Source organism: Girardinichthys multiradiatus, chromosome 23 (assembly GCF_021462225.1).
Source record: "Girardinichthys multiradiatus isolate DD_20200921_A chromosome 23, DD_fGirMul_XY1, whole genome shotgun sequence".
In the NCBI taxonomy this organism is placed as follows: Eukaryota; Metazoa; Chordata; class Actinopteri; order Cyprinodontiformes; family Goodeidae; genus Girardinichthys; species Girardinichthys multiradiatus.
Window position 1 is genome coordinate 30472521 of NC_061815.1, and position 17095 is coordinate 30489615.

General features: G+C 43.6%; 1 protein-coding gene across 1 annotated transcript; it reads right to left on the minus strand.

The window, feature by feature from the left end:
• Positions 1–1546: 1546 nt before the first annotated feature.
• On the minus strand, positions 1547–8371 carry ints5 (integrator complex subunit 5). The gene is made up of 4 exons (XM_047352944.1): positions 8107–8371; positions 6382–6634; positions 3737–5704; positions 1547–2621 (listed from the first exon to the last, which is right to left on the minus strand). The coding sequence occupies exons 1-4, from the start codon at positions 8181–8183 to the stop codon at positions 1914–1916; spliced, it is 3006 nt and encodes a 1001-aa protein (XP_047208900.1). The 5' UTR covers positions 8184–8371; the 3' UTR covers positions 1547–1913.
• Between the last annotated feature and the right edge of the window lie 8724 nt (positions 8372–17095).

Sequence of the window (17095 nt, forward strand, 5' to 3'; positions counted from 1 at the left end):
CAACCCACACAAGTGGCTCAGGTAGTGAAGCTCATCCAGGATGGCACATCAATGTGAGCTGTGGCAAGAAGGTTTGCTGTGTCTGTCAGTGTAGTGTCCAGAGCCTGGAGGCGCTACCAGGAGACAGGCCAGTACACCAGGAGACGTGGAGGAGGCCGTAGGAGGTCAACAACCCAGCAGCAGGACCGCTACCTCCACCTTTGTGCAACGAGGAACAGGAGGAGCACTGCCAGAGCCCTGCAAAATGACCTCCAGCAGGCCACAAATGTGCATGTGTCTGCACAAACGGTTAGAAACCAACTCCACGAGGATGGTATGAGGGCCTGACGTCCACAAATGGGGGTTGTGCTCACAGCCCAACACCGTGCAGGACGCTTGGCATTTACCAGAGAACACCAGGATTGGTAAATTCACCACTGGCGCCCTGTGGTCTTCACAGATGAAAGCAGCTTCACACTGAGCACATGTGACAGATGTGACAGAGTCTGGAGACACCGTGGAGAGTGATCTGCTGCCTGCAACATCCTTCAGCATGACAAGTTTGGCAGTGGGTCAGTAATGGTGTGGGGTGACATTTCTTTGGAGGGCCGCACGACTCTCCATGTGCTCACCAGAGGTAGCCTGACTGACATTAGGTACCGAGATGAGATCCTCAGACCCCTTGTGAGACCATATGCTGGTGAGGTTGGCCCTGGGTTCCTCCTAATGCAGGACAACGCTAGACCTCATGTGGCTGGAGTGTGTCAGCAGTTCCTGCAAGATGAAGACATTGAAGCTATGGACTGGCCCGCCCGTTCCCCAGACCTGAATCCGATTGAGCACATCTGGAACATCATGTCTCGCTCCATCCACCAACGTCACGTTGCACCACAGACTGTCCAGGAGTTGGTGGATGCTTTAGTCCAGGTCTGGGAGGAGATCCCTCAGGAGACCATCTGCCGTCTCATCAGGAGCATGTCCAGACGTTGTAGGGAGGTCACAGAGGCACGTGGAGGTCACACACAATACTGAGCCTCATTTTAACTTGTTTTAAGGACATTACATCAAAGTTGGATCAGCCTCTATTGTGTTTTTCCACTTTAATTTTGTATCCAGGCCTCCATTAGTTAATAAATTTGATTTTTGTGTGATTTTGTTATCAGCACATTCAACTTTGTACAGAATAAAGTATTCAATGAGAATATTTCTTTCATTCAGATCTAGGATGTGTTATTTGAGTGTTCACTTTATTTTTTTGAGCAGCGTATATATATAAAAAGAAAGAAAGATGGGAATAAATGGACTCGAGGCAATCTGTTGGGGGTAAATACAAGTAATTCATTTATCAAGCTGTTTATTTCTGAATTTATTCTTAATTATGCCAAGATTGGTCCTCCACATAAACTGAAGCAGCTTCTTTAAAAGACCAGCTATGTAGTCATCACCATGCTTTATACCAGCTCAAGTTGTAGCATGTTAATTTGGTAGCTGTCCTGCTCACTGCCTAAGGATTAATAGCGTAATGATCCCCAGTATCTCCTGCCGATGCAGCAAGATGCAGCAGCTATTTAGGATTAAATGGAGATTTATTTTGCAATGTGGTTTTAACACGTTTGTGTGTATAACAAAAGATAGAAAGCATGCTTACAGAACAAAACAACCAGATTTAAGTGTTTTTTTCTGAACCAAAATAACAAATTAAGACTATAAACTAATTTTCTATCAACATATATCACAGTTGAGCAATTTCCCAGGGGTTTCTCAGAAGCCAGATATACTGAAAATATAATGCAAGAGATAAACACAAAGTTCGGCACACAGCTCTACATTTTTGAACTTTCAGTCCACTGCTTGAAGTGTCATGACAGCAATGCTCCTGTTTTACAGTCGCTGTCGCATCAGCTGTTTTTCACAGTTTATCCGCCCTCTGGGTCTCAGAGCTGAAACCGCCAGCACAGGTGTCCCAGTCTGTCAACGTTTTTATGCAGGACGCTGTGGATCGGTGCCACATATCTGGACACATCCCCGTCCCGTGAGAAATCCCTGCAGAACATGCATTTGTCTGAACTGAAAACAAACTTCTGGGGCAGCGGCCCGTTGCCCCTTACGTATTCCCACACAGCCAGGAGCAGGAGCCTCACCTCGAACGGAGTCAGATGGGCAAAGGCCTCGTGGACGTTGGCCAGCACAGGTGGCAGGAGCTGGCCTTCTCCCATGCAGGACACCAGTAGGCAGGAGGCCTGCAGATGCCAGGGAGAGTCAGTGGACAAAGCATCGCGGGAACCCTCCCAGTGGGATAGGAGAGTGGCCAGGAGGCCTCTGAGCACAGCTGAGCAATAGCAAAGAGCCGGGCGTCCAGCCGCCACCACCTGAAGCAGGGGGAAGAGGATTGGATGGGCCTCAAAGCACCGTCTGATGTATATGTCTCGCTCCACGGTGGTGCGGGCATGCTCCTCAGGGGGCCAGGACAGCTCCCCGTTGGCCACGTCTGGACAGACGTTTTCCACCAGCGTGACTGCAACGACTTTAGCTGCCTCTGCGTTGATGGGTTGCGGCTCGTCGGGATCAGACGGCGACTGTGAGCCGTTGAAGCTGGACGAACTGCAGCACTGGACTATAACAGCCAGTAGAGTCTGGATGTTCTGCAGAGAGAATTCATACCAAACACTTTTTACACAACTGTTTTTTTCTCATTTTAGGTCTGGTTATATTAAAAGGAAACAAGTACTATATGGACAACCAACCATTCAGTTAAATTTGAGCTTTTAATCATTTATGTAAACTCAGTTTTTCCAGGTTTCAATATGTTGTGGATTTGTCCTAATCTAAACGAGGGTATATACAACACAGTTAAATGTTCTTTATATTCTTTGGAGAGTGACAGTTTGGGTCAGACGAGCGATACTTGGACACAATCAGGTCAAATATCCAAATAAATATCAAAACTGGCTTTGGAATGGATAAAGGGAGGAACATCAAGATCGACCCTGGCCTCTATCCCCTTGAAAAAATATCAACTATGCTTAAATACACTGAGGTAAGGTTTGTCATATATTAAAGATTAAGCTGTTTGGCACCAGTGACATGAAGTATGTTTGAAGGAGTCACGGTGAGGCTTCAAACCTGAGACCACTGTACTAACTGTCCAGCATGTTGGTGGCAGCTTTCTGTGGGGCTGGCCTGCTACCAGTGGTACTTGTGCCTTGCATAACATGGAACAGAATAATGAAGCATGACAACATCAGCAGGACACTGATCCCAAACATACATCAGGTCTGGTTTTGGAACAGATAAAGCCGGTTAACAATGAGCTGCTGTAATGGCTCTGACCTCAACTCCAGGGGAAATATTTCAAACTATGCTTAAACCAGAGTCCATGCCAGGAAACCAATATATTCTGATAAGTAGAGCTGTCCAGCATCTAGCCAGAGTTCGGCTAGAAACTTGTTGATGTTGCTACAAAAAGCATGTAGTGTCTCTGCAAGTAACATTTTCCCAAATATTAGTGGGCGTGTATGAATATATTTGAGGTTATGTCTAATTTTTCTTAATTTGGATGAAAGAAAATCCACAATAAATTCAAATTTGTGCACCCAATTCTTGTTTTTCAAATTGTCTACAGTTCCAGGAAAAAATAATGATTAAATGAATCATTAAAAACTCAAAATTAAGATATGTTTGCGTCCATAATGAGTGAATGTAAACCTCTGACCCGAACGCTATGAGCTTTGAGTGCCACAATGTATCATCAACCCACCTGGATGACTGCTGATGGATCAGGTAGGTTTGCAGCAGTGCGAACCTTTAGTCCCTTTCCAATCACTCCGGCATGGAACACTGACCACACGCTGCCGGAAAAATTCACTGTGGTACCGAACCGACAGTTAATGTCCAGCAGAGAGGCTCCCAGGTCAGGGGACACAGACGGTGAAGCCACAGGAGCTCCAGACATGTCAGCGATTTGCCCGCCGAACAGGTCAGCGTTGCCTTTGTGCAGCGCCCCCTCCACCAGCTGCTGAAGGATCGCTTTCAGAGTGAGAGGGGAGTAGGCTGCAAACCGGGACAGGAGCAGAACTGAACAGCTCACGGCCTCACCGGTCTGCCCCACGTCTCTGCCCACCTTCTTTGCGTCCCCTCTCCTCCGCAGCGCCAGGAAGAAATGAGTGACGGCAGCTCGGGATAGCAGGAGCAGGTGTGCAGGGGAGGAGGTGCGAGGGAGCGGGCTGCAGGAGAGGAGGCGCACAGCGGCGTGAGACACACCTGTGTTGCCGTGGAGGAGAAGAGGGCCAAAATCGTGGAGGTGTCCAGAGATCGCTGAGCCAATCTGGACGGCCATGGAAAAATGAGCTCCTGCTGCTCCTTTCCTTTCTTCATCCTGGCTCTGGATGGCGGCAGCCAAGTTGAGCAGCAGCTGCCGAAGCTGACGGGGCCCCAGCGTGTGTGTATGAATCTGAGCCACACAGTGAGCCACTGCGGCAGGAATAAGCCCAGCCATGCAGGAGGAAAGCATTGTGTGGAGCTGCCAGGCCAGAGCCAACTCCTCTGGGTTTCGGGCCTGGGTAAGAAGCTGGCACAGGGTCTCGGTGGCTACGCTAGGACCCCCGTACACTGACAGAAGGCACAGCAGCTGATGCAGCCAGAGGTGGCGCTTCCTTTCCAAGCGCAGTGTCTCTGCACACAGCTGACCGACATGTGAACGCAGCTCCTCCAGGAAAGGGGTGACCCTCTGTGGCTGAGAGGAGGCTGAACTGAGAGGGCTGACCTCTGCCCCATCTGAGCGGTTGAAGACGAGTTTGTGAAGATGCAGGAGCAGCATCTGGAGGAGGCGGTCACAACCTTCTCTGACTCCTTCGTGAGGAGATGGTGTAGGACCAGAGATGATGACTGAAGCAGGTGTTGCCGTGTCTGCCAGGAATTTGAGCACCCGGGCACCCCCTGTTGGACTCTGGCTGATGAGGTGGACGGCCAGCCCCAGCATGTTATCCAGCTCCTCTCGGGGGAGGCCCTGCAGCAGAGCCTGCAGCTGGAGCAGGACCGGAGGGCGCAACATCTCCACCAGCTCTGAAGACACAGCACCAAACAGGTTAGGGGACATGGCAGCGAGCTGCAGCAGGAACGGCACAGCGGCACGCCGAAGCTGAGGGGATGCCTCCCAAGATGTTGAGGAGGAAGTGGGAGAAAGAGGGGTGGATGGAGTCAAGCTCTCCTGAAACATTCTGAGCAGCTCCTTCCTGATGCTGTCAGAGTGGTGAGCTGCAAGATGCCCAAGGATTCCGACTACGGAGCCAATCTTCGGCACCCTGCTGCCTTTCTCCACCAGAAGTCCCTGATCCTTGCCCCCATGGGAGCAGAAGTCCTTCAGCCCACAGGCCAGCACTCTGCTGATGATGGTTCCTGGGAAGGCGGAGCCGATATGAGCCACCACCCAGTCAAAATGAGGTGAGTGTTTAACCGATGTGTCCAGCAGTGCATCAACGCAGGCGTCGGGGCACCAGGCTAGCATGGCAGCCAGACACTGGGAGTAGGCCTCCATGAGGGACCTGGTGGCAGCGCAGGACATCCAGAGCTGCAGCAGCTCATTGAGGCTGGAGGAGTGGGGGGCCACCCTGCGGCCTGCGTGCTTACTGCTCAGCTGGCCCAGAAGGTCCACAGCCCAGGTAGACACCAGCGGTGCCCAGGCTCGCGGGTTGAGACGGATGAACTCTGACAGGACGCCATGAACCTCCTACACAGGAGAAAAAAATGAATAACGGAGTAATCTAAAAAAATATTTGATATCCTGAACACATCTCCTTAAAACCATTCCTTAAATTTCCAGAAATCTAAGAAACATTTACCAAGTTGTGTTTAATCATCTGTTTGTTCAGCAAATCATTAAAAAAAGAAATCCTAAATTTAGCCTCTGTTTCAGGATCATTTCACTGCTTCTTCTGAGATCCGAAGCAACTCAGATCAGCTCTACGTTATTTATGATGTTTATTTTAAATACAAGCCATAAGTTTTTACCGCAATTTAAACCAGACAGAAACCATGGACGCTTTTAAAATTCCAAATCCGAGAGGATCTAGAGTCCATAGAAGTTGTGAAATGGTTCTTTTATCATTTTTATATTAAATCCATTTATCTGAAAGTTATCTCACAGTAACTTAAAACACAAAATGATCAATAAAGCGGCAAACTAAAACATCAAATCAGTGATTCAGGGCTTGATCGATATGATAAATGCACACAAAAAGCCCTTTAATTTTATTTTTTAACAAAGAAAAAAACGTACAAGCTCAACCATTTTCTTATACTCAGCTGTCATTTTTCCAGATTCATCCCTACTTGGAAAAATTCCAAAAATAAAAAAACCTTTCCAGACTTTTTAGGGCTGCGTAGGAATCCTCAATGAAGCCCCACCTGAATGATGTCCTCCAGGTTGGAGGACGCTCCAGAGCTGGCATTTCCCTCCGTCTCCAGGTTGTGAAGAAACGTGGACACGTGCTCATCATACACGCCCCTCAGATGCTCCAGCACGGCGCCCCTGCAGGCAGGGACCGATCGCAGCAACCGCACAGCGCACCGGGCGTGCTCCCTGACACTGAGCTTCCGACCCTGAAGGGCATCGACGCCACTGATGAAAGACTTGATCTCCTGGGAGAGTTCCTGGGCACTGCAAGGGAAAGAATGGGATGGGAGTGGGACAATTAGCTAGAGCAAGTTATAGAGCTGAAGAGGAGAAAAATCTATACTGTTAACCATGAAGATAGATCTCGACTAACAACCAGAATAAACAAGAAGAATATACAATACCTTGCAAAAGTAACTCTTGTAATTGTTCACATTTTGTACTTGTACAGGGACCACTGTCCTGCATGTTTTAGATCCGTCTCATTCAAATGATTGCATGATCTCCTCACCATGCCATCTAGTGCTAACCAGCTTGTTAATCACCCATTCATTCAAGTTAGGTGTGCATCAGCAGGGAAACACCTAAAACATGCTGGACAGTGGGCCCTGAGGAACAGGATTAGTCTGATACCCCTTAATAAAATCCAGTCCAACCAAAGGCTTTCAGACATCACCCAATTTGCACATTAATTGATTATTTCACTTGTGTATAATTTAATCTCAGTACAAATACATTATTGTATGGTTTAAAGAAGCCCCATTTAAAGTTGCCCACAATCCATGTAGTGGACACAGCTAACGTGAAAGAAGTGCTCTGGTTAGAAAACTGCACAACAACCTGCAAATACAACAAAACACTGTGATGCACATTAGCGGCAGCATCATGCCGGGGTGGGGATGTTTTGTTTCAGCCTAACAGGGAAAGCGGTCTGAGTTGATGGGAAGACGGATGGAGCTAAAAACAGGACAATTCTGGAATAAAACCTATAAAACACCGAACACTGGGGTGGAGATTCACCTTCTAGCAGGACAAAGAGCTGCAGTGGGATGGCTTGTATCAAAGTACACCCATTTGTTAGAACAGCACCACCAAACCTAAACAGGAAACTGTGACAAGTTTAAAAATTAGTGCCCTCCTTTCACTTTCTCTGAGCTTGAGCTGCTTTGCAAAGAAGAATCGGCTACATTTGAGTATTGCGGCTGAACACAAACGGATGTCAAATTTTCCTCTCACTTCCCAATTATTTCACATAAAATCCTAATAAAATAATTCAGATTTCAGGTTATGTTAAAACGTGGAAAAAAGAACCAGAGATATGAATAAATGCTTTCTTTCACACTCCTATATTTAAAGATTTGTTTTAGTTTCTTCAGATTATTACTGCTTGAATTGTTTAGCAGGTGTTTTCTTAGCATTTTTTTTTTCTTAATTGTACAGTTTTTATCTTCTCACATAATTTAATACTATTAACATTTTTGTAAATGAATCTATTTGTAGTATTGCTTGTTATATGCCAGTGTGAGAGATGAATTTCCCTCCTATGATAATCATCTGTCAGCCGTGGAGCCACATACGGAACAGCTGCAACACAAACAGACAGAACCAAGCTGCATCCAGCCCGAACTGACTGGACCTCAGCTGCTGCAGCGGGTTTTCGACATGAACACATGACAGAGAACATGTGTGCGCTTCCTGGGGGTGTCTGTGTCCTGCCAGGAGGGGGCTCCTCTTACCTCAGAGCAGTCCGACCTGTGTGGCTATGAGAGCTCTGCATCGCTTTCACTGGACTCCCGTCGAAAACCACAGACATGGCTCGCTCCTTCAACACCGAGGCGTCGCATCAAACCCGTCCCTCAGTTTTAGAGCTTCGAGTCGGGGATTTAGACGGAGCTTTCGGCGTTTTTTATTTGTTTAAATTAAGAACAAAATACAACCGCTGGACGGCCTACAGCCGGAAGATGGAACTTCTTTTGTCGTTAAAAAATCGGAAGCACGATAACCGCTAGGCGTCATCACTGGCGACACCTAGTGGTTACTGTGGTTGTTAACTATTTTTCTTATTTAATCAGAATCGGTTTACTGCCCAAGACTGTGTGCACAAACAAGACATTTGACTTCTGTTTTAAGCGCCCACATCGTAAATAAACTTTAGAAGAAATGAAATAAGGATTAGATGAACAGTATGTACATGCATGTGAATGTACAGCCATTTTAATTTTTTTATGTAAAGAAAGTATAAGTCACTGACTCGATGCAATCTGCTGGGTTTCCTTAGATAGTGTTGGAGTTATCCCTAAACTCCTGCATGCTCGTTTGTTTGGTAAAGCTAAGACCTCCTATACTGTTATTAATAAAAATCAAAGTAATAAAAGAAACACAGAGACTGCAGTCTTTAGATGCCTAGAAGATCGTCCGAATCCTTCTGAAACTTCCGAAACTTCTGATTACTTCCCCAAGAACAGCAGTCTTTATTCAAAAGCCAGGCGTATACTTGTACATGAGAAAACATACATTTTAATCGACTGTCTGATTTAATATCTGGAGCTGTCTGACACTTCTGACATGACTTTTCAGCACTTCCTGTTTTTCTACAAATATCTTCTTGTCATAGGGCAGAACTCTTACATACAGAAATATGTTCTTGTCGTTAGGCAGAAGATTTACAGAGACACATCCAAAAAGATCTTCAGTTACTGGGCAGATGATATCTAAGTCCAACACACACAAATATAAGCCTGTTTGGAGGCCTCTACGTTACACAATACATTTTATTTCACACATTATTAAACATACTTAAACATAGCCACAACAATCCTATAAGCATAGCATGAATATTTTCCAACAATAGAAAAACTTTTTAACCATTTTGAATAAATAACTGCAATCTGACTGCACTGTTTGATAGTTAGGATTAATGGGAATGTATGTGCCTGACTTGAAATCTGTATGAATGGATCAAGGGGGAGTCAGGTTTAGCCTAAACCGGCTCAGTTATGGTTGAGGTCCAAACACACCCTCCATTTCTGCTACCTGTATGACCCCTTCTCTTTTCCAATGGTTATAATCAGTCTGACAGAGGGAGGTATCCCAATCATTGTGGTTTTTAGTATAACAATGACCATCAGTGGGCTCTAGATGGACAAACTTTATCAGTTTATTATTTACTTAGTACTCCTACACATAGCCCATTCTAAAATGGCCAAACTCTAACACTCAGTAGTTTATTCTAACCTCTTCAACAACCCTACACCATTCTAGACCCTTTGTGAAGGGCCTTGAGACGACGTGTTGTGAATTGGCGCTATATAAATAAAACTGAAATGAACTGAAAACAAGAAAGGCAGGTTGAGCTGTTCATGTTGTACAAACAAAGACCTTTTGATTCAGTTACATAACAAAACAATAAAAAGACAAGTTGTCAATCTCAGATAAGACAGATGCAAATCGGTACAGAAGCTTGATCCTAAAATCTCTGCAGACCATTAAACAAATTTAAAGACCTGTTGAAATGTTTTCAACCTCATACAGATTTCTTCAGTTTTTGCTCTTTGCCACACTTACATGTTTTATATCATCACACAAATCTTAATATCAGACAAACATAGCTTGGATAAAAAACAAAAGCTATTTTTTAAAGAAAAGCACCGCGCCATAGTGAATTGAGTTTAAATACTTATTGAAACAAGATGTTTGGAAATGATTATTTTAAAAGGTATGTATCTAATTATGTATCATTTGATTAGCATATTGTTCCTCCACGCCTTATTCGTGGAAACATGTTGGACCAGTTCTACTAATTTTATTGTATTAGGTACAGTGATAATAAAGGTGCTCATTAATTTATTTAATGAGTTTTTTTAATCACAGTGGAGGAATTTTGGCCCACTCCTCTTTGCAGAATTTGTTTCGATGTAGCCACAGTGGAGGAGTTTAACCATGAACACACAGTTTAGGGTCCCAACACAACATATCAATTAGTTTGAAGCCCAGACATTAACTAGGCCAGTCCAAAACCTTCATTTTGTTATTTTTTTTGTTTGAGCTTTTCAGTGGACGACTTGCCAGTGTGCTTCAATTATTGTCCTGCTGTGTTATTTTTCCAAGCAGCTGTGTTCTTTCTGTTCAGCAGTGGTCTTTCACCTTGGAACTCTACCATGGAGGCCATTGTTCCCAGTTTTTTTCTTATTGTTTAATCATAAACACTGGCTTCGACCAAGTTCAGTGGGGCTTGCAGTGATTTAGATGTTGGTCCGGGTTCTTTAGTGAACTCCTGAATGAGTTGTAACTTCTTTTTGAAGTAATTTTACAAGGCTAGCCACTCCTGTAAAGGTATACAAGCCTTTAATGTTTTCTACCTTTGTGGAAAATCGCTCTCACTTTGATCCCAAAGCCTTAGAAATGACTATGCAACACTTTACAGACTGAATGATGTACATAAATTTGTTTCAAAGTTGTTTTTGAATTACAGCAAGCCATGTTGCTTTTTAGGCTACTTCAGGTTGCCTGGCAGGTTCTATTTAGGTGATTTATTGATCATATCTTAAGAAACGTGTGTAATCACAATCATTTATACTCAATTTCCGAAGTAACATAAATGGACCAACAGAAACTTAAATTAGCTCATTTGCAAGTAAAATCTGAAACCAGGTTTACTCAATTTTAAGTTTTCACAACAGATGAAAAACCTCCAGCTGAGTCCGCTGTGGTGTGTAAAGCCATGAATGCATTTTGTTCTAATCTAAAATCTCAATTTTAACCTCAATTATTTAAGTCTTAAGATGTAGTTGAAGGTATGACACCTTGCAGAATGTTGGTAAAATTAAAGTGCTATAACTACAAAACAAATGTCCGAAATTGAAGTGGGAAAAAAAAGGGATAATATGTAATTGGATGCAGATTTGAAATAGATTAGTTGTGGCTTCCAGGCTTGTGCATTAAAGTTAGCTCTGCATTAAATGCAGATATAATTTGGATATGATTAAGTTGAGAAAAAGAGGAAATTCTGCCATTTTTTGGGTCCTATTTTGTTTTGTGAATATGGGTATGAAGTGGGAAACTACCCTGTAGCCAGCATAATCAAAATCTGAAATTAGCACACAATTGTAAATTAAAGATCCCATTGTTCTGTGTGTTGAGAGGGCAGTCTTGGCTTTTGTATTGACAGATTAAATATAGCTTCTGTGCATACATAGCATACCTATTTTCATTATATATTAAAGTTTTGGTGGAACTCATGTTGCCAGTGTTTGTCTCAAGGGGATGAGCCTAAATAAAAGCTCTTGTCTCAATTTAACCGGTCCGTCTACATTCCAACACTTGCCTATTGTCATTCTGACCTAAAGAATGAGATCCTGAGAACGACAGACTTAAACTGACTTTCTCTTAAGAATCAGAATCAGCTTTATTGCCAAGTTTGTACAGACAAACAAGGAATTTGACTGTGGTACGCTTTGATATCAGTGAGGGTTTTTTGTTTTTTTGGTATATATAATAGTGGAAATAAAAAAAAAAATATTTTTTTTTTATGTACATATTTACACAACAGACTTTACAAAAGAATATAATGTAAGATCAGTCCAAGTATGCATGGTGTTGCTCTGGAACTCTGACTGTCAAGTGTGCATCAGTGAAACAGCCTGGGGGAAGAAACTGTCTCTGTGGCGACTGGTTTTACCAGACAGCGCTCTGTAGCGCTGACCTGAAGGTAAAAACCTAAAGACTTTATGTGCAGGGTGTTTGGGGTTTGCAGAGATGTTAGCCAGTCCTGGATAGAGGGAAGGTCAGTGTTCCAGCCGATCCACCTCCTGTCTGTATGCAGACTCATCACTGTCCTGGATCAGTCTAATAATGGTGGTGTCATCTCCAAACGTCAGAAGTTTCACAGATGTTTCCGCTGAGGTGCAGTCATTTGTGTAAAGGGAGAAGAGTGGGGAGAGAACACATCCCCCAGGGGCGCCGGTGCTGATGGTTCTTTTGTGGAAGAAGATGCTCCCCAACTTCACCTGCTGCTGCCGGTCCTTCAGGAAGCTGGTGATCCACTGACAGGTGGAGGCCGGGACTTTGAGCTGCATGAGCTTCTGGTGGAGGATGTCTGGGTTGATGGTGTTGAAGGCCAAGCTGAAGTCCACAAACAGGATCCTGGCATACAGGTCCTTCTCAAAATATTAGCATACTGTGATAAAGTTCATTATTTTCCATAATGTCATGATGAAAATTTAACATTCATATATTTTAGATTCATTGCACACTAACTGAAATATTTATTTCAGGTCTTTTATTGTCTTAATATGGATGATTTTGGCATACAGCTCATGAAAACCCAAAATTCCTATCTCACAAAATTAGCATATCATTAAAAGGGTCTCTAAACGAGCTATGAACCTAATCATCTAAATCAACGAGTTAACTCTAAACACCTGCAAAAGATTCCTGAGGCCTTTAAAACTCCCAGCCTGGTTCATCACTCAAAACCCCAATCATGGGTAAGACTGCCGACCTGACTGCTGTCCAGAAGGCCACTATTGACACCCTCAAGCAAGAGGGTAAGACACAGAAAGACATTACTGAACGAATAGGCTGTTCCCAGAGTGCTGTATCAAGGCACCTCAGTGGGAAGTCTGTGGGAAGGAAAAAGTGTGGCAGAAAACGCTGCACAACGAGAAGAGGTGACCGGACCCTGAGGAAGATTGTGGAGAAGGGCCGATTCCAGACCTTGGGGGACCTGCGGAAGCAGTGGACTGAGTCTGGAGTAGAAACATCCAGAGCCACCGTGCACAGGTGTGTGCAGGAAATGGGCTACAGGTGCCGCATTTCCCAGGTCAAGCCACTTTTGAACCAGAAACAGCGGCAGAAGCACCTGACCTGGGTTACAGAGAAGCAGCACTGGACTGTTGCTCAGTGGTCCAAAGTACCTTTTTCGGATGAAAGCAAATTCTGCATGTCATTCGGAAATCAAGGTGCCAGAGTCTGGAGGAAGACTGGGGAGAAGGAAATGCCAAAATGCCAGAAGTCCAGTGTCAAGTACCCACAGTCAGTGATGGTCTGGGGTGCCGTGTCAGCTGCTGGTGTTGGTCCACTGTGTTTTATCAAGGGCAGGGTCAATGCAGCTAGCTATCAGGAGATTTTGGAGCACTTCATGCTTCCATCTGCTGAAAAGCTTTATGGAGATGAAGATTTCATTTTTCAGCACGACCTGGCACCTGCTCACAGTGCCAAAACCACTGGTAAATGGTTTACTGACCATGGTATCACTGTGCTCAATTGGCCTGCCAACTCTCCTGACCTGAACCCCATAGAGAATCTGTGGGATATTGTGAAGAGAACGTTGAGAGACTCAAGACCCAACACTCTGGATGAGCTAAAGGCCGCTATCGAAGCATCCTGGGCCTCCATAAGACCTCAGCAGTGCCACAGGCTGATTTCCTCCATGTCACGCCGCATTGAAGCAGTCATTTCTGCAAAAGGATTCCCGACCAAGTATTGAGTGCATAACTGTACATGATTATTTGAAGGTTGACGTTGTTTGTATTAAAAACACTTTTCTTTTATTGGTCGGATGAACTATGCTAATTTTGTGAGATAGGAATTTTGGGTTTTCATGAGCTGTATGCCAAAATCATCCGTATTAAGACAATAAAAGACCTGAAATATTTCAGTTAGTGTGCAATGAATCTAAAATATATGAATGTTAAATTTTCATCATGACATTATGGAAAATAATTAACTTTATCACAATATGCTAATATTTTGAGAAGGACCTGTACATCCCTGGGTGGTCAAAGTGTAGTCCCAAGTTGACTGCATCATCTGCGAACCTGTTTGCCCGGTAGGTGAACTACAGGGGGTCCAGCAGGGGGCCTGTGATGTCCTTCAGGTGCTTCAACACCAGTCGCTCAAAGGATGTCATGACCTCAGATGTCAGGGTGACAGGCCTGTAGTCATTTAATGCTTGCTAGGTGCATCAAACTGGCAGGAGACCCGGAGGCAGACCCAGACCTCACTGGAAGGTCAACAGCCATTGTTTAGTCTGGCAACACTTTAAAATCACCCAGAAAGAGCTGGATAGCGTTATTAAGAAGAGGGATATCTGGGTTTACCTCCTAGAGCCAAACCTTGGATGGGTGGAGACAATGGATGGATAGATGAATATAAGTGATTATTTCTAACCACAGAACGTGTTACAGCTACAGCATTATAACTATATAACAATGTGGTAAAGAAGTGCAGATACAACGTTAGGCTATCGCCCACTTTAAAGCCTAAAATTTTAAATCTTGAATCTCAACAAGGGTGAGTTTTCCAACTATCTGCCTGAGCTTTTGTTTTTTACATTAAACTTGTGGTAAGTGTTGTGGTTTTCACCCACAAAATAAAGGTTCCTCATGATTTTGACAGCACATGTTGGTGTGTGTCAGACATGTGGTTCTCTGGTGACCTGACATGCCTCAATGCATGAAACCCTAATACTGGGATAAAATTAAAAACATTGAGATGTAGCAAGTACAGTCCAAAAAACCAATCTTTACATCACATGTAAGATCATGAGTAAGGTCAAAGGACAGAGTCCTCTCACCAAGCTGGAGGTGACTCAGGCAGTGACTTTCATCTGACCAGTAATTACTGTAATGTCTGCAGAGTGATAATATACCATTTGAATGACGTTATCAGAGTTTAAGGAGACGATTTTAACTTGATCCTATTAAGTGAAATAAATATCCCTGTGTGTTAAACTCAGATTACCATCTTCCCTTTCTGTGCATCTTTGAATACATAATAAATTATGGTCTTATCAAGGTTGATGTTGAGGTCGGACTAGGATGCAGAGAGACGCTAGGCAGCAAGATTGTAGCAGAGGTCATGGTTTAATGGAGAATGAGGATAACTTACAGGTGATGGTAACTTAGCATGAGACACTGGAATGAGCTGGAGCAATACTGACTGGAAAGCAGATAGATTGCAGGAAATACACTGGCTGAGAACCGGGACCATTGCAGACGTGGCGACAGGGAACACTGGGAACAGGTGAGTATAAATACGGGGGAAGTGAATGATGAGACAATGGGCAAGAGAGAGGTCGGTAATCAGAGTGAATGATTGAAGGTGCGCAGGCCAGTTGAAGGGAACTAAAGGAATTAGTTACTATGGGAACAGGAGCTACAGAATGCAGAGACAGGAAGGGAGAACTAAACTAAACTACAGACAACTCTAGGGAAAGAAACCTAAACATAAACTCACATAAATAGTAATTCTAGGAAGAACTCAACAGGGGAACGGGGAAAAGCTAAACTAATGGAAAACAGACCTAAGGAACCATATATAATCTAAACCCCAACATAAAACACAAAACTAAATCTGGAAGAAACACTAACTAGACAAAGTAGGGACATGAGGAACTATACAAAAGAGCTAGGCTGGGAAATAACAACTAATCTTAAGGGGAAACAAGCAACTGGGTAAATAACAACAAAATGGGATCTTAAACCAAAGGGAAAAGGGGAACTAATAAACTAGAAGAATGCAGCAGAAACAAAAACCTAACAGTAAACAAGCACAGAGACACCAAGCGAGAAACTAAACTAGAAAACCCAAAGAAGCCAAGAGAACTGTAATAATAATAATAATAATCAGAGGAGAAAACCAAGTAATAAATAAATGAGAAAGCAACCACCAAGGGAACTATGGGCGAGAGGAGAAAGAACTACTAAAACTAGGGGGCAGGAGAGAAAACACAACTATCAGGAAGGAATAGACACATAACTACTAAACCCAAAGGAACAGAAAAACCTAAGTGAAAAGTAAACAAACACAAAACCAAAACAAAATCCAAAATGGCAGATCCTGACAGGTCTAACCCGTTCTGATTAGCTCTGGTCGGTCAAAAGTGGACTGATGTTAGTCCACCTTTTGCAAATTAACATACAGTTACAGTCCGGTGCATCAGCTTGCTGCTTTCTCATCAGAATCTCACTTTTAGCAGACTGACATTATTTCATGCTGTGAGTCACTTGATAAAACCTTGCTGTGTGTTACAACATGTCAATAATAATCATATGAGTGATAACCAGAGTTCAAAGGGTATAATCTACACACACATGGCCTTTTTTTGGACAGTTTTGACTAAAGTCATAGAGGTTGAATTAGAGACTGAAAATGTAAATGATATTGAATGATGCTTTTAATAAATGTGGATTTTCACTTAAAACAATGATGGAAAGCAATACATGTTCTATTTTAGTATAATTTGTTAGCTATGTAAGAATGCTGAATTAAACACTAACACAATCTAAAATAAAGTATTATTATTTTTTATTATTTTAGACAAATGGAAGCTGAAAGCATAGAAAACAGAACAATTATGATCAATATAAGGCAACAAATGTAGGATCTCTGCTCCTCCCCTTCTGGTTGGTTCTGGCAGCTCATTGTCTGCAGCTGCAACGCATTCTCCTAATGAGCTCATGGGCTTCTTAAGGTAGCTGCTGATACAGACTTTTGCTGGAACATAACCTCAGTTATGTGGACTCCTGCCTGTCAACCTGCCTATCTGCCTACCTGCCTGCCAACATCTGGTAATACTCCCTCCTAAGGACTGCACTGTAAATATTCTCATCACCAGTACTCTCTATCTCTCTCCTTGGATTCCTGGGTTTACCTCCTCCTCCTCTGGCTTCTGGACAACTCCAGCTCAAGATTCCTTAAACAAAGTCTACAGTAGAAATAAAC